Below are 25,440 nucleotides of genomic sequence, written 5' to 3'. Positions count from 1 at the left end.
TGCTAAGTTGCCTAGATCCTTACCCATTCTGTTAAGCTCCAAGGAATATATCGCCGGTCTTGCCCAGAATATCAAAGATACAAATATGTATAAAATATTGTAAGAAAATGTACCGTGTTGCTAATGACCTTTGATGTCGAAGCAACATTAAATAATTAATAATAATAATAAAATTCTTCGTCTTTGGAAGTGGTGGTGCCGGTTTGCCTGGCCACGGGGGGATTTAGCAAAGGCGTAATCGCTCGGCGAAAAACGCTCGCGATCGACGGCGCGGCGTTCGTTCTTAGAAACGGTACGCGCGGCACGTACCCACGATCGGGTGGCCGTGTCGATAATATCGGCAAGCGAAGCGGAAGATATGGCAAGAGAAAAGCGTCGAACAAAAAATGAGTCCGGCGCGGTGCGCGGTGCGCGCTGCGCGGCAGCGTCGTCGTGGCAGGGTGTCTCGTGCAAGTTTTCGTGATGCCCCCCCGCAGGGGGTGCGAGCCTCGACGGGGGCGCCGTTTCTGGACCCTGTAATTTGAAATCTTCTCAGGAAGAACCGGATCGAGGCCCTTTCGCGTCGAGGGGTCCTAGGCGCAAGGAAAAATAACTGGCACCCCTCACGGCCGCAGCGCCTCCCCCCTTATTCTTCGGCGACAATGCAGCAAACTCCCGAGATATTCACCCTGCAATCAGCCGCGAAGTCAAACGTTCTCAGGAACGTGCAATGGAAATGGGCGGAACGCGAGCCGGCCCAGCAATCGAGAATCATTATTAACCCTAGGATGACTACGGTCGACGTTCACCGTTCGGCCCTCGCCTAATCGCAATCCGACGGTAATCTCTGCACTTGTTTGCTGTGGTTCGACGCTGTTTCCCGTGTACAACCATCGAGCCAGACTCGACGTTAACCTCACGATGCACAATTTTACAGTTCACGATTTTTGCTACGCAACAACATCCGCAACGTTTCTCAGATGTTCTACGCAGGCAAGCCGCGTATGAGCATATAATTGAATTAACCCTTAACGAGTCGGAAGTATTTCAAATTTACTTCCCACCAGGCCCAATCTATTTTTCATACGAGGAGAAAGAAACAAATTCACAGAAGTGCCCTGGCACAGTGCTTAACGCGTTTATTGTGTTAATATGACAACAATAAGAGTGATAGAAATAATAAAACTATTTTTGCCGCCATGTACGCAGCATTGGTCCGTGAAAGGTTAACGATTTGCGGTGCGTCCATCGATAACAATTTCATGCTACGCAACAATAATCGCAAAATTTCTCAAATGTTCTACGCAGACCGGCAAAGCCGCGTATGAAAATATAATTGAATTAACCCTTAACGATCCGGGAGTATTTCAAGTTTACCAGGTCCAAGCTATTTTTCGTACGAGGAGAAAGGAACAAATTCGCAGAAGTGGCCTGGCACGATGCTTAACGCGTTCATTGTGCAAATATGACAACAATAAGAGTGACAAAAATAATAAAATGATTTTTGCCGCCATATACGCAGCATTGGACCCAGTAAGTAAAAGTGCCATGCCGCTAATATGGCGGCATTGGTCCGTTAAAGATTAACGATTTGCGGTGCGTCCATCGATAACAATTTCATGCTACGCAACAATAATCGCAAAATTTCTGAGATGTTCCACGCAGACAAGCCGCGTATGAGAATATAATTGAATTATGCGGTGCTGAAGCGAGTACTGAAATAAAAGAGAGAATTCGAATTGCACGATTACGGACTGGTGAAATTCGGATCTCTTGAAATTGAAATTTGAGGAAACGTCCGCGGGTATTTGGCGTATTTATCAAAAATTGGTAACGCGACCGGTAATATTTTCACTTTCGATTGGAGTATAACGGGGCGTCGGTTATAATGGGTTAGCGCGAGCTCGCGGTTGATCGGATAGAGAGTTTTTGCCGGTCCGACGATTTATTTCCAGCAGAGAACGGCGGCGGCGTGAATCGATCGCCAGCAAATATACGCACGGTGGCGGTAGTCGTGTAGTAAACCTCGTTATCGCATTATCTCGGACACCGGAGACCTGCACGAGGGAAATCTATTCTATGGGGAACTTGCATTTCACATAGGGACCTCGGCCGATCAGCTCTATTATACCAGCGGAGCATATCGCTTCGTGTATCTACGTGCTCCGCTCTGCACGCCTGATACCGATAACATTCATGTACCAATAATTTTGTAATATCGTCTGTCGCGCGCGCGCGCGCGCGTGGTACGCGTGTTTGTCGCGAGCATGCGGGTTTTATACGAGCACGGCGGCCAGGCTCGTCGAAATTTCAGCCCCGTTTCTATCTTTTTCGTCGATATATCCCCCCCCCCCCGGACAGCTTAGCCAGTTCTATCGAAATTGGAATAATATCGAAATCGCAGAGATTCCGGGCTCGATCACCGTATCGACGCCTAGATCTAAGCGGAAACACGGTAGCGCGTCAGGTCGAAATAAAGCGAGGAAAGGGGGATTGGTCTGATCTCGATCGGAGCGACGAAATGGCGGCAGAAGAGCACTCGATTACGTCGACGAGGCCGGCCCCGTCCAGCAGAAAGGAAAAGTGGCCGAATTCGAGTAATACCGTTCGACGGCGTCGTGTGACGATTCATCGTCGAGTGTCGGGGATTCGATAAGGCGGCTTTTAAAGTCCTTTAAAAAGCAATACATCGCCGAGGCGACGCGACGGAGGGCGAACCAGAGAGGGAGCTCTCAATAAATATCCCATGGTTCCTGCCCGGCACGTGTCTCGCTTATCCCGCGATCTTAAATACTTGGCTGCGCGTGTCGGTCATCCCCGATCATCGCATTAACTCGCACAAATGATCCTGTGTTACAGTCGTCGTTCCTGCGACCTACAGATTTCGGGTCGCGCTATCGTCGTCACCTTGCACGGTCGCCGATACCGGCTTTCCGTTTCTCGGCTCTGACGTTTCGAAGAAATATCGCTTCAAAGTCAGCCCTTTCAACGCTTTCGACATTCGCTCGAGATAATCGATCGGGGGTTCTTTTCGAAACTCTTCGGAAAATTTATGCGAGCGAGCAGCGCCCGTTAGGAACCCAGGTTGTAGCGGGATAACGTAAGTGGCCGAAGGACAGAGCGTGTACAAGGTCGACGTGGAAACGCGCGCAACGACGGTTTTGGAAGATCTCTGGGGAGCGCACGGTGCCACGTTTCAGCCGAGCTACGCGAGCCCGCGTGTTATGGGGTTGTCAAAGCAGAGACAGAATGACATCTCCATTATCACGGGCCGACCATAAAGGAGGACAGACGGTCCGCGCACGCCATGGAGCGAGACAGAAACACGAAGGGAAGAGACTAGACTAGAGGCTTCGTGTAGGAACAGGAACGCGTGCCACCGAGATAACGGATCTCCCCGATGATAATCCTCCTTGGTGGCACCGTAGGGCACATATGGTCGAACCCCATGACTGTTAAACAGATCCACAGTGGCAGCCGCCGCTGTTCCGAGACTTTATCTCGGAAGATGCTGCCGATAATTTCGATTCCTTCCAACGTTGTGTTTGTGTCCTCGCGATCGAATTCTACACCCACAACGCCTCCGACACCCTTCGCTATTTTTTTCATTGTCCGTTGCGCTCCTGGAATCGTTACATTCGATCGGTCGAACGCTTAGAATGCATAGAATTATTCCAGATCCCGAAAACATTTTCTTAACCCTTAACGGTCCGGAAGTATTGTATTTCAAGTTTACTTCCCACCAGGTCCAAGCTATTTTTCGTACGAAGAGAAACTGTGGACACAACATTTTTGTATCAAGTATAGAAAGGAGAATATTTATATTACAAATTTAAATATTTGTAAAGAGAATATACCTCTTTAATTGAATTTAAGTCTGATCAAGGTAGAAGATTCGAGAAGGTGACCACGTGTGCAGAAAGAGTAAAGAATATCAAAGGGATAGATGAAAAGGAGCTAGTAAAAGAACCGGTAAAGGAAATTGACCACTGGAAATACCATAAATGTCGTTTCTCTTTCAACAGGTGAATAAGACCAAAGAATGAACAATGTAAATAATGTAAATATTGTAAATAAGCTTGGTTGTAATAAAGTGAACCTCTTTCGACAGGGCAACAACAGTGGTTATTTCCGAATGAAATTTCCCGCGGGATCTGATAGAATCTTATATACTTATATTAATTTGATTTTTCCCGCCATATACGCGACATTGGTCCGTTAAAGGTTAATTCCTTTCGTTCCGTAAAATTTTTGGTAGGACCCCATCCCCGCCGTCGCTGGACTAATTATGGAAGAAAAACAGAAAATAGTGAAAATGATGGACGGATTTTGGGCGAAACGAGTAGGGCAAAGGTGACCGCGTTGCCCTCCGATACGTCAGAAGCGAATGAGGCGCACTCGAAATGGGACAAGGAGAAAGCGCTGCCGGGAAGCTGGCCGCAGCTTCCGGTCCGCTGCCACATAATTTCGTTACTTTGCACGGAATTGGATTAAGAGGGTTCGTTAAGGGCGCATTAACGCCCGTTTCCACGTTACACGATGACCCGGGCCGAATTACATTGTGGCGTACGGTCAGTTCTCAATGGGCCAAAGTCGCCCCGCTGCGTTCCGGAAATGCCGCAGATTTCCCCGTCTCGCTGGATACGAAAGTCTTTCTGTCGACGACACGCGTCCGAACTACAAAGGCGCGAACCGCTAACCGCCGCCGAGTCGTCGTTGCAGGACCTCGTCCACCCATTGGCTTTCCCGCTCGATGTAAAAAGGCGATTTTATTAGAAAAATAGTCTGTAACATCGAGCAAACGGCTTCTCATAAAATTGCAGCAACTTCGGCGTGCCTATTAGTTTAGAGCAGACTCGACACGAGACGCGAAATTGTCGGAATTCCCACAGATTCGGAGCGACTGACCAAACAGGGGAAACCTGCCACGAAAAAAGGTGGTGCGCCGACGGGGGGAAGAGGGGAACGGCGGGGCAACGTCTTCGTTAAGGGATGCCCGCGGGGCAGAGTTAAAACGGCGCGGAATCAAAGGATCGATTAGAATCGGGCCTCGCCGCGGGATCTCGTCCCGTAATTCGAAGGGAGTTTCGTGGTTCTCGCTGCTCACCCTCGTGCCTCGCTACCAAAAAACCAAGAAAAGAAGGGTCGCGCGCGCAAGGATCGGCCGGGAGAGGGGGCTGGCAAGGTGAAAAGAGTCAGCCTCTTTGTTACGGCGACTTCTTGCATCCCCGATTTCGGGGGGGAATCGCGTCCATCCTCCGTTTTCTACGGAAACTCAATATTTTGGCTATCGAGTTTCCATGAAAAGAGGAGAGGAATTTCTACCCCCTGCCTGCTCGCTTTCTTCTCCCCTCTCCCTATTTTCTATGACGCGCGACTGCGACGCGACGCGACGAGACGATTTCCAAAATTATCCACGATCGATCGAGCCGAATGATCCGTGAAAGCGGCTCGCGTGCCCTTTTCGATATTCTCGAGTTTCCATGTTTTCGGCCCTGCGATGACTTTCCTTTCACCTAGGTGCCACGAATTAACGTGCATTGTGGTATATATGGCTGCCCGATCCCATTGTCGACGCGTCCGAATTCTTATACGATCTTTGCACACGATTCTCCGCTTGTTCCGAACAGATTCATGGATCCTACGCTCACGATTCCATTCGTTTACAGTTAGACAAGTTAACCCTTTGCACTCGAGTGGTGACTCTGAAGCACCGATTGTTGTGGCATTATTTTAAAGAAATTACAAAAAACATTACAAAATATTCGCTACATTACAAAATTTGTATTTAATAGATTACAAAAAAGAAATATTCAGAAACTTCACAACTAGCTATAACGAATAATTGTTTTAGAATGAATTTAAACGAATTTAATTGTTTAAAATAGCGCCGAGTCCAAAGGATTAATAAACTACGTTTCAAATTCGGTTGGGCTTTTCCTTCCAAAGGAAAAACCTTTTACATCGTCGCGATGTCCTCGCCTAAGAACCAACTGCAAACAGGGGCGATAATTACCGAGAAATCGTGCCGTTGAGTGCGACAAACGATTCAAAAGACCGAGGCAAATTGTCTCCGAGCGAATCGGTTCTCACGCAGAAATGGCCGGGAGTGCCGGTGGGAGGCGAGATCGACGCGGCGCGATCGATCTTGGAATCTCGATTCCGGTACGGTTAATAAAGATCTAAGGAGGCAGTATCCCACGGGAGCGCAAACACGAAGAAAAGACTCGCCCGCTGAGACGAACACCGAGATGGGCGTGGCGGGAAAACATGCAGTCACAATGTTGGTCCAACTACACGACAATTATCGCCGGTGGGCTTTATAATTAAGAGACCGAGCCCCGGCGACCCCTTTCCCGCCGCGTTCCGTTGTTCACGGTTCGCAGCCGTGCGCAGGTACTATCTAGCATCTTTTTCGACATCCCACAGCGACGATCCGGTCGATGAACGGACTTCGATCGACGAGCAAACTCGTCCGTCGCCGTGCGTTTCTTCCCTATCACGCGCGCCGCTGAAGTATGGTTATATGTACACGTACGGTGACTGTAACTAGTCCGCGTTTCCTTTCTATCGACCTCGAGACTACGTGCTGAGACATTGTCGCGCCGCCACGCCATTGTTGCAACCGTTTTTTCTTTTCGCCGAGCACAATACGTCGGCGACTCTGTTGCCGGCTCTCCGCGTGTGGGAATTCGTTGCATCGAGGGAAATTTCGTTCCACAGAGATAACGTATCGAGGATTCGTCGAACGCGTTGAAATGTTAGGGGTACCAACAAGTAATCAATTATTTCCAAAGAATTTGTTTCGCCTTTAGTGCTGTACCGATCCTTGAAGAGGAAGCACGTATTCTTTTACAGTTTTCGGTAAAGCAGCCTATGATCTAAATATTCTAAAAAGTATAATTTTTTTACAACCCTGTAATCAAATGGCGGCGTCCGAGGATCATATTCGTCATTGCATACTTTTTTATTTTCATGCGGGATTTAAAGCAACGGTAACAACAAAGAAAATTTGCGATGTTTATGGAGACGTATCGAAGGTCAACAAGTGTCAACGTTGGTTCAGAAGGTTTGCTGCTGGTGATTATCATCTCTCTGACAGGCCTCGACGACCAGTTGAATTTGATAATGACACCCTAAAATCTCTAGTGGAGGCTGATCCAAAATTAAGAATACAAGAATTATCGAGAAGCCTTGGGTCCACATGGTCAACTATACAAAGGCACCTACACGAAATGGGAAACGCATATAGGCAAGGAATATGGGTACCGCATCAATTATCTGAGACCAATATTCGTCGATCAATTTGCACTTCGTTGCTATCCAGATTTCGAAGAGATCCACTTCTTAGCAGAATCGTTACCGGAGATTAAAAATGGATTCTTTGTGATAACATAAAGCGTTCCAAGCAACGGCTTTCTGCAAATCAAACCGCAATATCAACCCCTAAACCTAGCTTATCACTTAGAAAGGTGTTGCTGTGCATTTGGTGGGACTGTCGTGGCATAATTCACTTTGAGTTGTTGAAACCTGGAGAAACAGTTACTGCTCAGTTGTATTGTCAGCAATTACAACGGCTGTATTCAGAACTATTGAAAAAGAGGGCATCTTTAGTTCACAGAAAAGGTGTAATACTGCAAATTGACAATGCCCGGCCCCGTACAGCGAAACTCACTCAGGAAAAAATCAAAGAATTGCAATGGGTAGTTTTACCGCACCCCCGTACTCACCGGATATTGCTCCCTCTGACTATCATCTTCTCAGATCTCTGGAGCATTATTATTACGTGGAGTGCCACGTCACCTATATGTGGCTGACGGAATTATTTGTGCAGGTTTTAACATGAGTTGTTACGTTGATATATTCATTGTACTGAACTTGATTAGGATCTGTAACATGCAAGAAAGTTGGAGGATTACTCAGTATCATAGATTTAATTTTTTGCAATTTTTATTTCATTAAATAACTTACCTTGATTTTATGGAATTTTGGGGGTTTCTAGTTTGGCGTTCAAACTGTTAAGAAATAAAACATTCACTTCTGCAGAAGATATAAGGAGGCACCTTGAGTCATATTTTCCTTGACGAACCCTGGATTTCTATAAGAGGGGGATTGAAAATTTGCAGGCAAGATGGCAAACTGTCCTTGACAATGATGGAGATTATATAGTAAATTAAGAAATAAAAACTCGAATTTACTACAAAGTTTGTTTTACATTTCAAAATAATTGATTACTTATGGGTCCCCCTAATACATTGGGAAATAATTGTTCAATCCGGCGAGGAATGGAGCGTGAAACAATTTTTTCCGCGAAAGTAGCTCTCTTCGAGTGTGGGTGCATAGAAGAGCATAGAAAAATTGAAACGACGAGAAGGAGCGCGCGCGCGCGCGAAAGAAAGCACTCGCCGCGGTGCCGCGCTGCGCTGTTGCACGAGTGGACGCAACGAAACGGATCGTTCCGAACGAGTCGAAGGTAATATTCGATTCCAAGGGCAGAATGGGTTATATCAAGCTTCTCGATGGTCCTCGAGGCTGCAAGTAATTTCGAGTGATTTCAATTTCAATTTAACCCCTCAAGCCGATTTCGTGAGTTCTCCATTACCCTATTTCGAGGATCGACAGCAGGGACGCAATTATCCGATATCGTTGACGGAATAGAAAGTCTCATTATGAACTTGCTTGGTTCGTTCGACGGGAACCATTACCGATGAAACGCGACTCGACGCCGCGCCGTGGCATCTTAAGCGTCCCCCGTCGCGACTGCGACAATCGTTTCTCTCGCTCGTTTTTCCATCGTCTCACATTTGGTTTCTTCTTTTCTTTCTCGTTTCGAATAAAATATAACGAAAAAGAACATGCGGCGGATTCGAGAAAAATTCCAAGATCATTCGCGCGAGATCGGCGGAGGGGAAGAGGGAAGAATTTGGAGCGGACCGGTGGCAAACGGCGAGCAGGGGAGAAAAGGGGATAGGAAGAGAGGAGAAGACGACGGCTAGAGGAGAATAGGGAAACTCCGAGAGGCAGAAGATCCTCGGCTGAATTTTCGGCGACGAAAACTGAGCGTAGGATGAGAAACGACAATAACTTCTCGGCTCGGCGTACCATTTGATTTTATGCAACGCTTGGCACGCCTCTTAGCGCGAGATATCCTTATAACGTTTAACTAGATTGTTATGATTGTTGTCCCCGGCACCGTTCCTCTTCCTCTCTTCCTCTCTGCTCTCGTTCCCTCGTCATATCTCCGACCTTCTCCTCTCCCTCTTTCTCTCCCTCTCTCTCTCTTTCACCTTGCTGGTTACGTATATATACGATGTACACGTGCACGTAGTGGCGCATATATAAATGCACACAACAGAAGTAAGCACATAGGCATAAAAGCACACAGAGACTGTTGGCAGCGAAATTCCGAGGGAATTTCAATCCTCCCCCGCCCCCTTTGACCATATACATATATACAATGTACACACATACGTGCATCCCTATGTACGCGCATACGTTCTTGCAGCTGTTATACACAAAGATAGTCCTGCATATAACCGCGCTTCGTTTCTCTCGCGAAATACTGCCGCATTGCAGCTGCTAATAGAATAACCTGTTAAGCAACGTTAAGTGCAAATTGGGGAAACTCGGTAACACTCGTAATCTAAACGGCCGCCTTTGTCGGCTTAATTGGCCCTCGCTCCTGCCCGAATCTCTGACAAGACGATTCACCCTTTGTCCCGGCGCGGCGCGACGCGACGCGGTGCACGTATATAGTCACTCTTACCTAATCGCCAAAAAAAAAAAAAAAAATCTGTCACAAGCGGTGTGGAATATTTCAGGAGCGACCAAGCGTGCTTTTTATTGTCGTACACGCGTAAAATCTTCTGGTTGGCAACCTTTCGTACCACGTGTTCCGGTGAACCGTGGACAGGTTGATCGCGCCGTGTCTAGGTTGTTCTTCGCTTGGAGACGCGAAAGGTCAAAGCGAGACGAAGATTGGGGAGCCTGAATTAGGATAGTTCCGCGCGTACGCGACGCTATAGTCGCGGGGTCCTATCGGAGAAAGGAAGCGCCGTCGGCTTGTCCGTGGGACATCGTTGCGATATTCATATTCTTGGCAAAGTCTGCCAAGAGAAGGTTAGGAGAAGGGAGAATCGGGAGACAGAGGATGGCAGAGGATGGCAGAGGCGGCCTGGTGGTGGTTTGCAGAGCGTCGAAGCCACTGGTGCAGACCAATGGCCCGATGGAGGCAACCCTGGCATTCTAACCCTACGACCAACAGGGCTGTGCTGCTTCTGCTTCTGCGTCTGCTTCTGCCGTTGGTGCTGATGCCGCTGCCGATGCTGCTACCTACTGCTCCAGGTACTGTCTGCGATGCTGGTGCACACAGCGACAAAGAATGTCGGCAACACGAACGTGTCTGGAAGAACGGGGGGTGTGCTGTTGCTGTTGCTGCTGCTGCTGCTGCTACCACTGCTAGGAGACGGCGTAGGCCCTACCGGAGCGGCTGGATACCACTCCAGATATTTCTTATCCCAGCGCACGTAACCCCCTAACAAGCCCGCAAAGTTTACCAATAAATTGTATGACGACGAGCGAATATCCCACCGACAACGTCGCCCCGGAACCACCCCTTCCCGATGATACGCCTCTGTCTAGTCAAAAATGTTCCCGAAAGAATCTACGCGAAGAGGAACGGTAGAACGCGATTATTTGCTCGAAACTTCCCCGGGGAACCCGAAGAAACGGGTCCGGGAACTTTCGAAGATCCGCGACGGAAGTTTCGACCGGTTCTCTATTTCACCTTGCGGAAGCAGGCGAGGACCTGGCAACATCCAAGCAGATACGCGTCGGGTGCTCTTGAAACTTTCCGCTCGAGATATTTTTTTTTTATCGGAGACGTTAATCGTCGTCGCGATAGTTTGCGGCGAGTGTCGTGAATTTTTCGAAAATGTCGGGCACACCGAGATTTTTCGCCGCCCCGTTCCTGCCCCGAACGTTCAACGCCGGCGAATGGAGGAGGGGGAAAGGGAGCCAGCGATTGTATATTGAATAGTATTTCGTTGGCATAATGCGACACGCGCGGGCACACTCCATAACGGAGTCACCTCGCGTCGGTTACACAATCACAATACTAATCGGACATAATGGCCACCTACTTTCTTACCGATCGCTCCGGAAAAAAAGGAACGCTCGACACGATGATTCTTCGAGAAGAATCGACCGGCCTTCGAACACGTTGAGACTAAATATGCGACTTGTCGATCTCGGAAGTTGCAAGTGCTCGGTTTGCAGCCTTCCGGTGTTACGGGGAAAAGTTGAAAACGTTTGTCTGTTCCTTGCAGTTCGAAAGAAAGGGCAAACGAGACAGACAGGTTCGATTTCTAGGATCGTTTTCGAGCTCGCGTCTAATTGTAAATCAAATGAGGAAGATGAAATTCTGGAAGACTCGGGCGCAGACCGAGCGGACGCGAGAGGACAATGAAAGTTTCTCGTCGGTTGGCCGGCTATCGTGTGCTCGCTTTCAAGCGCGAAACAACGTGCTCGAACGGATATATCTTGAATTCTCAACGAAGCGAATCGGCTTAAGTGAAAATCACTGGGCGGTTTGCGACCCCGTAAATATTGTGCCGGTTTAGCCCCACGGGTGGGCAAAACGAAAACGAACGTTCGGGGGTGGCTGCGCGAAACTCTTGGAACGCTTTCTCTCTCTCTCTCTCTCTCTCTCTTTCTTTCTTTCTCTCGCTCTCCTTCCTCCTTCCTCTTCGGGGTTTTTTTTTTCTAACCGGTTGCTGTTCCAGCGTTCACGCGTGCCTCCTTGCCCCTTGAAGTGGTCCGTGCAATATGGCGGAAGAATCGATTGCACACGAAGAGACCAAGGAAGAGACGCTTAAAACTCTCCAACTACCCCGCGTTTCAAGAAGAGGATTCCGTCGATCTCTCTTCCGGAAACGAGCCGGCCCCTGGTAATTCCGCAATCCTTTTGCTGGACAAACCGGATAGCGGAGAACAAAGAAGTTCCTCTTAAAATGGTTAAACGAGTCGCAGACACGATCGCGGCCTCGCTTTGAAAAACATGGCGCCGCGGGTTCTTAACACATACCCGACGAATCACGCTCAAATGTGTCGTTCAAGTTCATTATCTCCACGTGTTTTTCTGAAAACGAATTTATACGGAAAACAGTCTTATCAAGTAATACGTCTTTCCCAAAAATGTCTTTGAGAACCATTAACCCTTAGCACTCGAATGGTGACTGTATGACGCCACTAGAAATTCTATCATTATTCAAAATATTTTCTGCACTACTACATTTGTTTGTATTTAATAAATTACCAAACATTTCACTATTGTGCCAGTAAATTGCACCATTTTCGTGTGTATAACATGGAAACGAATATGTAGAAGGGAAATATTCTAGGTCGGAAGAAATGTCTAGTTTTGAAGTTAAAATAGCTTCGAGTGCGAAGGGTTAATTAGTTACAAAGTTGCAGCAATGCGTTAACCAGTTAACCGCGGAGTTTAATTTGAAAAATCCCTCACGGGCGCCGAATTAAAATCGAGCAACGACGAGTGTACACTATTATAAATTATTATAAATTTGCTATTATAAATTTGACGAAAAGAGTGAAGCGAAATGAGAAAGAATCACATTTTTATTCGATAAGAAATTAACAATTCTTTAACGCCAACCGCGCCGCAATAGGGTACACATTGTTAATGAACACATTGTTGACCGTCAATTCTGCGCAGGAGCCACCTCACGTCACCAGCTATTATTTCGTAATTGAACGTGGAAGTAAAACAATCTAAATAAACTTCAATAAACTTTGTTTATACATAATGCATTGAAACGAAACTTTGGGCATACCTTTTATATAACTTTTTACATCTTTTTTGGTATGATATTGTCCCAACAACTCGTTGTTAACTCGTGACCGGTCAGCAAAGTGTCAACTGGTCAATTGAACGCGTTAGGAACTTCGTTAGGATTTCTAGGATTCGCGAGAATCGAAAGAGTGATCATCGGTGATTTTGATCCCGACGGTTTGGATATCGATGTGTTGACTTGTGCGTGGAGCACGACGTCGAAACAAACAGATCCGTTAGGTTAGTTATGAGAGCCGAACGAGTTTTCCGTAGAATTTCTCGAGGAATCCCGGGAGGGTCGGTGGCTGAGTTGATTGGGATCGGGGGCGGAGCAATAAAATTAAAAAGGATCTATAAATTTGTAAGCAGCGGTGCGGGCCCGGTTTTATTACGAATATATCACGGGGAGGAGGAACCACGCCCGATCCTAAAATTATCCGACCGAACGGTTTCGTGCCAGCACACACGAGGATTTCGGCAAATCCGATCTTTGCCAGTGGTCAGAGAGGCAAATACATGGGAGGACAGCCGCGGAGCGGAGCGGAGCGGGGCGGAGCGGCGCGGTGGCCAGCGAGCAACATTCGGGGTACGCTCGGCCCGGACATTTCAACGTGAAATATCTGCGAAAGAATGGACCGTTTTCGATCGAAGTAGTTTTAATGCTCTTTCCTTTACTCCTTGCCCCGTCCGCCGGTACGAGAGCCCGAAAAATATTTTTAACCCCTCGACGCTGAATTTTGTCGAGGTTCCCGGAGAGATCCAGAATTCTATTTTCTTTCGATCGATTCGCTCCCGGTCTCGATGTAAATAAAAATAGCATATCGGCATCGGCATTGCGAGCATCTCGACCAGGGCCAACGGAGCGCGAAGGGTCAAAAGTGCAGTTTCTAATGTAAATTGATTCGGGCACGGGATATTCGATATTTTCTCCATGATCGAGCCACCACCTGTGCCGAACACGCTTCTCGCAGCTGGTGTATCCTTGAAATATCGTGAGCATAATGAATGAATTCAGTGTAAGAATCGCGAGGGTAGCCGGCGAGGTAAGGCAACCGAAAAGCCCGCGAAGGCTAAATCTGGAAAGGTGTCAAAGTCGCGGACAAAGGTTTCGTTTAATTCGTTTTGCACACCCTCGAGCCTCTCTCTCTCTCTCTCTCTCTCTCTCTCTCTCTCGTGCCCGCGCGTGTATTCGCGTAGATTTTCAGACGCGAAAAAAGCCCTCGGAGCTTCAGAAGCAGCGGGAGAGCTCGTATTAGCGCCAACGAGTCAGAAAACCCTCCCGCGGCTCGCGTCGCTACAATATTTATGGGGTTGCTCGTGCGAGCGAGCGATTCTCGTTCGCGCGAGTTCGCCTCGTTGGGCGCTCAAGGTCCGAACAAGTCCTAACGCGTGTGCGGGAACGAGACTGGGACGAGCGTGAAAAATTAATGAGCGAGGACGCCGACAGAGAAAGCCTTAAAACGCCTGCGAAAATCCGAAACCGTCTAAACATGCTAGCGGACAAAGACGATGTTCGCGTTCGCGAGCAACATCTCGATATGCCTCCGACTCGAACGGTTTTCCTAAACCAACCGAAGCGTGCTCTATGGTAATCTTTGATAATCGTACCGTGTATCACGGTTCGACGAGTTTCAACGTTTTATTTGAAATTCAATTCGAGCACCTACATCCTACTACGCGCGGTGAAATCACGGAATCGATGAATTAGAAACGAAAAGAGTCGCGCGACGCTTTATCGAATTATCCTGACCTTCCGCGACCTTGAACACAGCCTCCGCTCTCTCGTCCCACGGAAGAATAAAAATGTGATCCTGTCTAATACGATCGGTGACGATACAGTTGTCTGTAACGAAGAAGCGTTTGAAAAGTTTGCGAAAGAAAGGTCGTCGGGGCGTGTACAGGCTGTGCAGGAAAAATCGGCAAACCCGACGGTTCGCCGCGCGTTCTTGTTTCCCCGGGCCCGGGGCTCGTAACTAACGGATTCGTGCGAGAGCAACCGATAGAAGTAGAAGGAGCGCCGGAAGTTTTTCATGAGCACGCCAGAAGGAAAATAAGGGAAATCGGGGGCGAGTGGAAGTCGAGGAAGTCGAGGAAGCCGGTGGGCACGGACGAAGGGAGCGCGAGCGGGGATGGCGCTCAGCCAGCGACGCTCCCAGTGTCTGCCTTAATATCCGCCACTAACATTATTTCATAAAAGTATTACTATAAATCCAAACTCGCGTTATTTAAGCACCGTGCCCTCCCGCGAGGTCCCACTTTCTCGCAGGATCTCCGCGTAGCTCCGCCACCACCGCACCGTCGCGTCGTCGACCAACCACCACCACCATCACCACCGTACCGCCGCCACCGCCAGAAACCCGTTCCCCTCTCCTTTCTTCTTACATTATACCAGGCGGAGGCAACTTTTGCCACCCTCTTTTCCCTCCGTCACATTAGAGATATATTATGCAGATAGCGGAGGCGCCAACCGGAGAGAAACGCGAAAGGAACTGCGGAAATTTAAAACTTTATTTACCCTACGCCGAACGATTTCACCGCCCTCCTACCCCGGTCGACCGTTTTCCACCATTTTTCTTCCACTCTTCTTCGGATTTCGAATTTTCTCCCCTTTCCCGCTAGCCCGCCTATGTCTCCTTTTGGCCGTTTGCTTATTTATCGACGAGCGAGCACGAGTATCGAGAAAATTGCAACAAATTTGCAAACTCGACTTTCGATAAATTATTCTTCAGCTTTTTTGCTCCCGCTGGCTGGTTTAGTTGCCGGAACGTTCGTCGAAATCGAACGAAGGAGGCGAGGAAAATGGACGAAATCTCGAAACTAATCGGCAGACCCACGGCTAGGATTTACGCCTACTCGGCAGCGCCCCTTCCGTTTTCCTTTCTTCCTCGAGCCTTTGCGCGGCCGTGTCTTCGCGCCTCTGCCTAGCTGTCGCCCACGAGAATGAGAAAAAGTGTAAAAAGGGGTGGTCGAGTTTTTTCACCCTCCGTCGCTCGCAATCACGACGAAGCGCCGACGACTCCGTTCGAGGGTGTAAGTACTGGTCCTTGTCGAATACGCTCAAAGAGCCGGAACGGGAAATGGTTCCCTCGAATTCCCAGCGAGATCTCTCTGAACGCTTTTCATCTTGTTGTCCGCGAATCAACGATTCAATTTATCCAGTGTAAATTTCACTTTCGCCCCTTCTCGCGAGCGACCGTTGCTTCTTGTGTACTTTCCTAGCGACGACCTCAAACCGTGAACAACTTTTGCATTCTATTTTATACCGTTATACCGTTATTGGGTTGTCGTCATCTCTTTTACTGGTTAGGGGATGCTCGTTGAGTGACCCCCCGTAAGATCTCGCCGGGCCAATCTAGGAAAGTTGGACCTGGTAGGCGCGGAAGTAAAAGCGTTCGAAGTTCTTGAATCGAAAATGAGGAAAATCAATTGAATGGGGGTTGAGGTGGCAGGTGGTGGGCGTGGGCGTGGGGGGTGGAGACGGGCGCAACGACCGATTGCCGTAGTACGGCTACGGGCTTTCCGATACAGTTCGGCGTGGTTGAACGCGCCCGGCTCGTTCTGCTCCAAATCCTCCTAATTCGTTCTCGACGCGTGGTGCGCGAGCCGAGCGGTTCGCCGTTAATCCAACAGAATTTTTCTCCTTATATTCATCGAATCCTTCCCCCGGGGGTGGTCCCGGTTCGCTGACTTTCCCGGTGGCTCCGCCTCGGGGAGTAGAACCGCAAGGTTTCTCGCCGATTCGGTGCGACGGAAGCGATTCGAAAATAAAATGTGGCACAAGGTCTCCAGGGTATTCTCCCGCGGGGTTACAGGTTCGCCGAGAAGGGTGCCGGGGGTAACGGGCCGTGCATAACGAAGCGAGAGCCACGTAAAATTCGTAGGCGAATGCTCTTTAATTAGCACGCCGCAATGGGCGCGTTCGAGAACTGGCAAGAGACGGGGAAGAGGAAACTTGGGGAGGATGCGGGAGGAGGAGGAGGACGAGCCGCTGGAAAACGAACAAGACGAGGCGTGAGGGTGCTGCGGGGATGTTGCGGGGGTGGCGCGGCGAAGGTTGACGGGGGTGGTCGGGCGATGGAAGCGTGGAGAGACTTAAATAATTATCGTTTCGAAGCCGCCTCGCACGGTACGGCACGGAGCGGGTTCAGGCCGCATCTGTTTCTGATTATTAATTAATATCAACCAACCCGAGGCCGTGTTCGCATGAGCGAACTCGTTGCTCTCTCATACGTAGCCGCCACACCGATACACTCGGAAAACCGTCGCGGCTCTGTGTACCGCGCGGCGCGGAGCGGAGCGGAGCGGCGTGGCACGGCGCGGCATAACGCGGCATAACGCGGCGTGGCGTGGCGTGGCGTGGCGTAGCGTGGCGCGGCCCACGCAGACACGCCGCGCCGGTTCCACGTCCGCACGGCCGCAGATTTTGCGTGTGCACAACGCTCTCCGCGCCCTGCTTCAGCGCGAAAGAGGAATCAGAGAAACTGCAAGAGGGGTAGCTGCGAACGGACAGAGAGCAGCGAAGTTAGAGAGAGAGAGAGAGAGAGAGAGAGAGAGATGCGAGAGCGCAGGAGAACGGCGAATCCCATATTCATATGTTGCGCAGAAATGAACAGAATGCTCGGCGAGCATTAAAATTAATGAAACGAACGGAACACGCGTTTTAACGAAAATGTATGTGGGCGATCAGCCGGAAGCATGCTCTCTCGGACATGGAGCCAGAAACATGCAAACACCCCCGGGCTTCGAATATGCCCATCTATCTATGTATTCCTTGCTCTTTCTATTACATTCGACACTCTCCGTCCGCAACCAGCGATCGTCTATTTCGCGGACCTACCGCGTCCAGCTACCAAATCGGTGCATTGATTTTTTCATTTAATGTCTCATCGATGGGACCGTCTGTTCTAAAGTCATCGAGAAACTTTCTCTAGTTGCCAACAGGAGTACGAAAGGGTGAAAAAGCTATGATTGGGAAACGTGGATAAGGTTGCGGACGGGCCGAAGCGCATAAAAATAGTTATGACACGCGCATGTAGACGCGGAATGATATTCAACCAACAGCAGGGTCCGCCGGGTACAACGAACGAATATAAATGTGTCCATTATCCAGTGATTAGTTTACAGAGGGTTGCTTTCGTAAGCGAGCTACCCCTTCGAATCGATCCTCCGGCATGTAAAATTCATTTGGTAATCGTACTGTTTGGCCAACAGATACAGTGGCAAATATTAAGCAGTGTGGTCCAAGTTAGATGACAAAATAACGAAGGATCGATGTAAACAGGAAACCAAATGGAATTGCAAATTCTGCGTGACTTCCATTCGTCTCTTCTGCCTAGAACGATACCTAGAAACGTAATGTTAATTAGAAGAGACCAATTTCTGTGTAGACATGTCTGTAACATTACCTGTAAATATATATATATGCATAGAAGACATTGCAATAGTTTCATGTCACGTTACGTGAAAAGAAATTTGAACGAGATCTGAACAGAGCCGCCGCGTCGCGCGCCGTGGCCAACATCAGAGTGACGCCATCTACGGTGGCGGATTTGTCAATTAATTTTCCCTATTTTTGTAATGTGTAAGACACAGAAGGATATACCTTGCGACAAACACAGACAGAGAGACGATCGTGCCACCAACTTTTCCGTCTGTCTTTGATTCCACTGGTACATAATAGACAAGTATGATGGCCCAACAAAGATAAGCTTATATCATTCTCAAAGAAAGAGAAGGTCATAGAGGTTTCGAGAAGCTCGAAAATTCATTATAAACTTATTTATCATCGATCGTTTATAAATATTTGCTATTGGAGGATAGAAAATAGATACAAGATATATAAGATAACTGCGACGCAAGACAAGATATATTCAAAAGAGGTGCATAATGTGTCCCCGATAAAGTGCTGCCCCCTAGTCTAATTTTGAGCCTGGACCAGAACCTGCATCATCTTACCTGCATCATTAGCAGCGGATTCCAAATAATGCCACGAACGTACGTGGATACTACTTCTATGTTAAGAGAAGCTCTTCTACATAGGCTCTAATCGAGCCTAAAAGATGATGCAGGTTCTAATACAGGCCAAAAAGATGATGCAGGTTAGTATTGAGAATTCCTCCGCTGAGTGGCGCCACGTATATCTTCCGGCAAAATCTGCAAGCAGCGCCATTACCTCGTAGTGGCGAAACGCCCAAGCTTGTAGCCGATTAGTGTTCAGGATTCTGCCGCTCGGTGGCGCCACGTATATCTTCCGGCAAAATCTGCAAACAGCGCCATTACCTCGTAGTGGCAAAACGCCCAAGCTTGTAGCCGAATAGTTTTCTGGTTTCCACCGCCAGGTGGCGCTGGCGGCACCAAAAACCCGGTTACTTGGTCGGTAACGTTTGGCTAACAGTTTGAGCGTTTTGCCGCTACGGTCTAGTGGCGCTATTTAGAGATTTTCAGGAGCAGATGATTCCTTCCGCTTATTGCACTGCCCCTTATGGGAATATGGGCAAGAATCATTTGTTGTGTTCTTTAGGGGTTGGATATCCTCTCTGGTAGGGACAAGTACAACATTTTATGCAAATATAACATTGCTTTATTTTATAAACGTAGGACAAATGTCGTAGGTCATTACAAAAATAAGATTACAAAATATAATAATATTTTACTTAAACAGATTATGTAATTATTGCGTGTACAAACAATAATAATGTATTACTGTTTAATCGATACAAAATGCGTATTGAATCAGCCAGTATTCCGAACGTTTTTGAACATTTTCATTTTGCTTCTCCTATCTCATTTATTATGAAATCTTCGTTGATTTTAAACCTCACGAATAAATGCTTTTAAAGCATACAAACATCTTTTCTCTCGTCTCTCTTAAAGGTAACAAGATTAACATTTTTCTTATGGCTGATTTGTTCGTTCACAGCTCATATTTTCCACCCTCCTCAACCTTATCGAGAAACACATTAAAATCTTATTGGCAAGATTAACAATATTTTGAGTAATACAAGAAATTAATCTAATCGAATTGATAGGAAAATGATATGTACAAATGATGCATTGGTGGTGTATTTTGTTAAAATATGAAATCTTTTATTTTGCTTGATCCGGCATGTAATAAGAAATGTTTCTCAATAAGGTATACTAATAACATTCGCAAAGACTAAACCTATTCTTTCTTGTTAGGGGTTAAGAACTTCTCTCAATCTTGTCATGTTACAAGGAAATAGAGAGTTACATTCAAGTTTTAACCATCCTATACAAACGCAAAGGGTTTTATTTTTTAAGAGTATAAAACGTTACTTAAAATCATTTTACATTTCAACGATTCTCGCGCACAATATCATTATTGTTTATTATTATGCTAGAGAATTGTATATGTAGAACAATCACATCTGCCTCGCATCGACGACAAGATTATCTATTCGCAAATGTGAAGCAGACGTTATAGTTCTAATGCAGTATTCGTTCATACAAGGTTTCCTAAGGCAAACATCGTTTAATGTAGTGCCTGAACTATTAACGTTCTAACAAAACGATTAATAACAGACTGTTGCGCGGATTAACATATAAAATCTATTAGAATGAAAATGATAGTTTTATTTGATCTTCTTCCTACATTTCTCGTGCCTATATTTAGCGAAATTAAAGAACTTCCATGCTCTTTTTATAACACTAATAATTTAAGAATTTCTCTACACAACATTTTGTTTTAAACGCTTTGAATATGAAACAAAAATTAACAATACGCAAGAAGTAAAAGCAGAGGAAAAAATAAAGAGAACAACGGCATCGAAAGAGTATACCTTTGAATAGTTCAAACTCTCCATTGGTTTACGATTTCAGTTCTGCACAGAGTTGCACGCAACCGTATATTATGGCGAATTTAAACACTTGCCTGCTAACGCAGCAGCCTTGGAAAGCACTATTTGAATGTCCATTGAAGGAAAATTCTAGAAGGAATATATATGTAAGGTTAAACGACCTGGTAGAAAATGTTCACTTATATTGCGTTATCTTTGCAACTGAACAATGAATCTTTCGCTTACTTGTAAAAGTTTAACGTTTGTAGCAAAATCACCAGCAAGCAGTTGGTCCCTCAGTAACCTGTAAAGTTCTGTGTTTTTATATGAATTACTAAAGACACATTTTACATAGATAATCGGTATTTACAAAATCATGGCACAGCAAATATGTATTAGAAAACTGAATCTGTTCTCGTCGGCAAACAGTGAGTCCCAAATTCTCATGACATCGGGTAACGGGAACTCTTGAGACAGAAGAAGCGTCAGCCATCTGGGAAAAATGTTTAATTCTATTCAATGAACAGAGTAACGAGCATTCAAGCGACCTACCTGAAACTGTAATATTGTGGGCACAATTCTTGTTGGCGTAAACGCATCCAAACTTCGGGATCGTTAGCTTTGACTTGTGTGGTAAGTTTGCTCATCATCGAATTGATGCCAAACTCTGCTTCGTCCAAAGACTTTATAAAAAAGTCTCGAATTTCAGCCATTAAATTGGTGAAACAAAAAAAGGTGTCCGCTTCCGCGTGTTCTGCAGAACAGTGTTCAATTTCATTGTTAAGTCGATCGATGCTTCCACACCAACTAAAAATCGCATTGTGTCTTACCTCTCCATTTCTGGTCAGGGTCGCAAGCAAAGGCATGGTAAATGGGCCCGACAATTTCGTTCATTCCTTGCACATAGCCCTGGCCTGGATTCAGTTTGGCATACAGGAAAAGTATTCTCTCTAAAACCTCCCAGTGTGCCTCACCACCCTCTGCAAGCGGCGCATAATCTTCTACAGCTTTTCTAATGGAAACTGCAATCTGCGACAAACGTAAAACGATTAGTAATATACTACGTTTAAAGGTATCCTATTCAATAAAACAATTTACCGTTACCTGCTGCTTTCCACGTCAGCATAAGAACATTGCAAGTTGAATTTAGTTTTACCTTTACCTTATTTTATTTATAGACTCGATTACCTTAGTAACGCCGAGGCCTTTCCTCTCCACGTTTGCGCTTCTTAAAACCGTATGCTGGACTCTATGATGTAAACGTTTCTGGCCACTGGCATTTACGATCTCTTTACAAGGATAATCTGTGCCTTGTTGAAAAAAGGAGATATCTGGACAGAGCCTCCTACAGAAGAATCATATTTATTTATTATCTTCAAACTAAACTATTACACATTTCCCACATAACTGTATTACCTGAAACATTTTCTTTCCTTCTAACATTTCAATAGAATCTTTCCCTTATTCGTTTACAATTTTGTTCGAACCCACTATATAATGGCAAACACATTGTTCGCTGGTAGATATAAAATATTAAAGGTAAAGAAAACATTTAGGTTGACAGAGTTATGCAAGATGGTTGTAGAAACGATTATATTAGATAGTTTACCTAACATCCTTATCTATTTGTAAAAGAACTTCGTTATCCTTAAAGTAAGTTTGCCACTTGCTATCGGGATTTAAGTTTAAAGGATGATCGTGAAGCGTAACGTCTACCCTTTCTCCATCCGTATTTGCCTCACCCGGAGTGACAATCAGATCCTCTAAAAGAAACAAACCTTTGCATTGTCCCTGCAGTTTGTTATTCTCCCGATATATCCTGAACTGAAGAACAATAAATAGCATACCGATAAAAGTTTTATAAAGTATTCTCTTGCGAGTAAGCGTTTCCGACCAGCTCGCTCTAGTTGGAGGTAAATAGTTCAACAAAAGCTTCCAGCATAGCGGTCTCAAACCCCCTTCGTCCGGTATTCCTAAAATCAATGTGTAATTTGTTAAGCTTCGATTAAACAGCATTATTTCAGCTGTTGGCCTTTCAGATCTTGATAAAGGGCGGATACTGATATAATAAAAATCATACCGTGAAAGCACAATCGTTTGATGCTAACCAGATCTATTTCTTCGGCGTTTAGTACGTCTTCGAACTCGTTTAATCTGTAAAAGCGAGGTTCTTAGCGGAAAATCAAAAAGACAGTTAAGACGTGCGAAAGGGTTACCTCTTTTTCAAAATACTCATCGTTGTTCCGTACGGCACGTGCAGTCTTAAACGAGAAATTCGCTACGCTGTTATCGGCATTCGATAGACCTGTGGGCGTACAGCGGCGATATCCGTTTCTCATATTATTGTCAGTGACCTGCCACATTGACAAGCGGCATACATAGCCGCCATATTCTTCCCTGCGACGATCAACCGTCTTTTAAATTAAACAATGATTCCAACTCTTTATCTTAGGGTGTGGAGGAATCTTTCTTATCATTGCAATATGGCACTTTACTCTCGTGACTACAACTATGTACATACGCGAAAGCTATAGTTTCTGCGTGAAATAATCGGCCTCTAACCTAACCTGTTTGACGGGATTGTTTATTCCAGATCGAGGAACCTTCAACGTGCATTAGAAATAGCGATGAAAATACGTTTTACGTTCATTAGAGCGTTAAATAAAAATTACATAAAACTGTTACAATTTGCTGTAAAATGTTGGTACATAGATTTATGATGCAAATTATTATGCTATATGTATAAACATAATCTGTACACCGTTTAAATCTTGCCCCTTCTGTAGGCAACTAGGTACACGGATCTACATGACTGCGTCTCCCTTATCGTTTTTATCAATTAATCTTAATCTTTAACTATGCAATAATCTTTAGTTATGTACGTTCATTCTTTGAACACTACTACATCGACTTTTTGTTTTAAAATCAACATTTTGTACAAGAAATTTTCAACGCTAAAGCTTTGAAATCATTTGTGTATTCTAGTTGCCTGCACAAGGGGCTGACGTTTTCGATTGTATAATATCGAAATCTTTTGTTCTCTTTCATAGATTTCTACTGGCTATAGATGAATTGTACTTCTTTCGATAAATTGTTAATTTTAAAGAGTAAGGATGAAGGATAATATTGAAACTGTATAGAAAATACGACGAAAGAAAATAGAGAGGAACCAAAACACGCAATACCTGGAAACAGGTGTTATTTTTTAAAAGTCTTGTAGGGCGAAGATAAGACAAAAATGACTTTGAAAATGAAACACGAGGGGTACGAAATGTAAGAGACGGGATAACATTGTTTATTACTTTTTGTATTCAAGGTATCTCGAATTAATATTACAAGCAATAATATAATCAAAGGTAATGAATAAAAAGCGATGAAACTAAAGATCAGACGTTACACCTCATTCGTTATTGGTCACATTTTCATTCTCGAATGATTGATTTTAATCGCATTTGAGGTTCTTCTTTCTCTCTCACAGTCTCTCTTCCTCGCATTCTATTTCTTGCTCTCACTCTTTCTCTCTCAGTCGCTCTTACATGCTCTCGCTCTCTCTTTCTCTCTATCACTCTTTCCGTCGCAATCTCTCTATGTTTTTCACATATTCTCTCTCACGCGTGCTCGTCCTTTCTCTCGCTGTCTATCTCTCATTAATAATTTGTACTTCTCTATTGGCGCAATCCAATGCCTGCCTAGTTTCTAAGAAACCGGTCGATTGCTTCACCAACGTCGACAGATTTGCGAGGTTTTACTATACGTTATTTTTTCCAAGAACAATAATAATGTTACGAAACGATACGACTCGATTCGTACGGGTTTACAGTCTTTAGGGTCGCGCGATCAATGTGTGTCCGATGTATATCGTGATCAATCTGGGAGAAAAGGTGCCGCGGCAAAACGATTCGAATTTCCGTCGGGATAAGTTTTCGCGTTGTTAGCCTGTAAAACGAATCCAGAGAAAAAGAGAGCATCTTCGAGCGACGATCTCTGTTTCGAGGATGACTGCGTAACGTCCACGATCCGGGAAAACGGCGCGAAACTGTGTGAAACGGAGAAAACAATGTCGAATCGCATCGTCTCTGAGTCGGTCGTGTCAACGACCACGAGTTGTAAACGTCGCGCCGTTTCTCGTCGTCGTTGACCCGTTTTATTTTTCCGCTGAATAATATTAGGGTCGATTAGCAGTAAAATGAACGCGATACAATCCCTTTTCACCGCTCGATGATCGTGCACCGTTCTCGAATGGATGATGATCCGGGCGATATACAAAGTACGTAGAAAAAGAACGGAACGCAAGGTGTCGTCTTACGAATCGAAATACTTCTCTGCCTTCGTAAATAGTACGTGAACGTGTCGCGATATAGCTAGAACGCATACCGGCGAGTTCAAGACACAATTGCTGGGAAGAGGTCGGTTCATGAATGCGCGGACATAACCAGTGCAGATGAACGGGCTTTTTGGGGCTTGAGGGTTTCGGGGTTTCTGGAGGACGGGGCACGAGAATCGATCTTTCTCTTTCCTTTTTCACTTTTTCTCGGTTCGAATAATGATACCATATCGTATCGATAATGATACGGTTCCGGAAAAGGAATTGTTCTGTGGTCTTGGAGGAGATCGGTGCTCGTGCTGGGTCGAAAACCGGCGAAATGCAGACAACGCTTTTCTCTGAACGGATGTCTTGAAAGCACCGGAAGCCGGATTAATATTCTCGTTACGTTTAATCGTAATGTTACCGTTACAATGTTCGTATAACAATAAAGCAATATGCAAATAGTATGAAGACTTGTTTTTCCTGCTCAATGTGGCCGCGTTCCGTGC

General features: G+C 45.9%; 2 protein-coding genes across 2 annotated transcripts in view; both read right to left on the bottom strand.

The window, feature by feature from the left end:
* LOC143355141 (cytoplasmic dynein 2 light intermediate chain 1) overlaps positions 1–24,942 on the bottom strand; it is a 161,608-nt gene extending 136,666 nt beyond the window's left edge. Inside the window, exon 1 of the mRNA XM_076789704.1 lies at positions 24,932–24,942. The gene's annotated coding sequence lies outside the window, so the exon portion shown is untranslated. The remainder of the gene's footprint in view (positions 1–24,931) is intronic.
* Positions 19,393–23,180, bottom strand: LOC143355131 (TBC1 domain family member 13). The gene is made up of 10 exons (XM_076789670.1): positions 22,842–23,180; positions 22,706–22,779; positions 22,473–22,598; positions 22,235–22,388; positions 21,814–21,970; positions 21,456–21,654; positions 21,178–21,379; positions 20,996–21,118; positions 20,872–20,929; positions 19,393–20,775 (listed from the first exon to the last, which is right to left on the bottom strand). Exons 1-10 carry the CDS (start codon positions 22,859–22,861, stop codon positions 20,698–20,700), a joined length of 1,191 nt encoding a protein of 396 aa, XP_076645785.1. The 5' UTR covers positions 22,862–23,180; the 3' UTR covers positions 19,393–20,697.
* Positions 24,943–25,440: the final 498 nt, after the last annotated feature.

This window comes from Halictus rubicundus, chromosome 6, assembly GCF_050948215.1.
Source record: "Halictus rubicundus isolate RS-2024b chromosome 6, iyHalRubi1_principal, whole genome shotgun sequence".
NCBI lineage: Eukaryota > Metazoa > Arthropoda > Insecta > Hymenoptera > Halictidae > Halictus > Halictus rubicundus.
The sequence above is the reverse complement of the archived record's forward strand: the minus strand, read 5'-3'. Positions and strand labels throughout refer to the sequence as shown.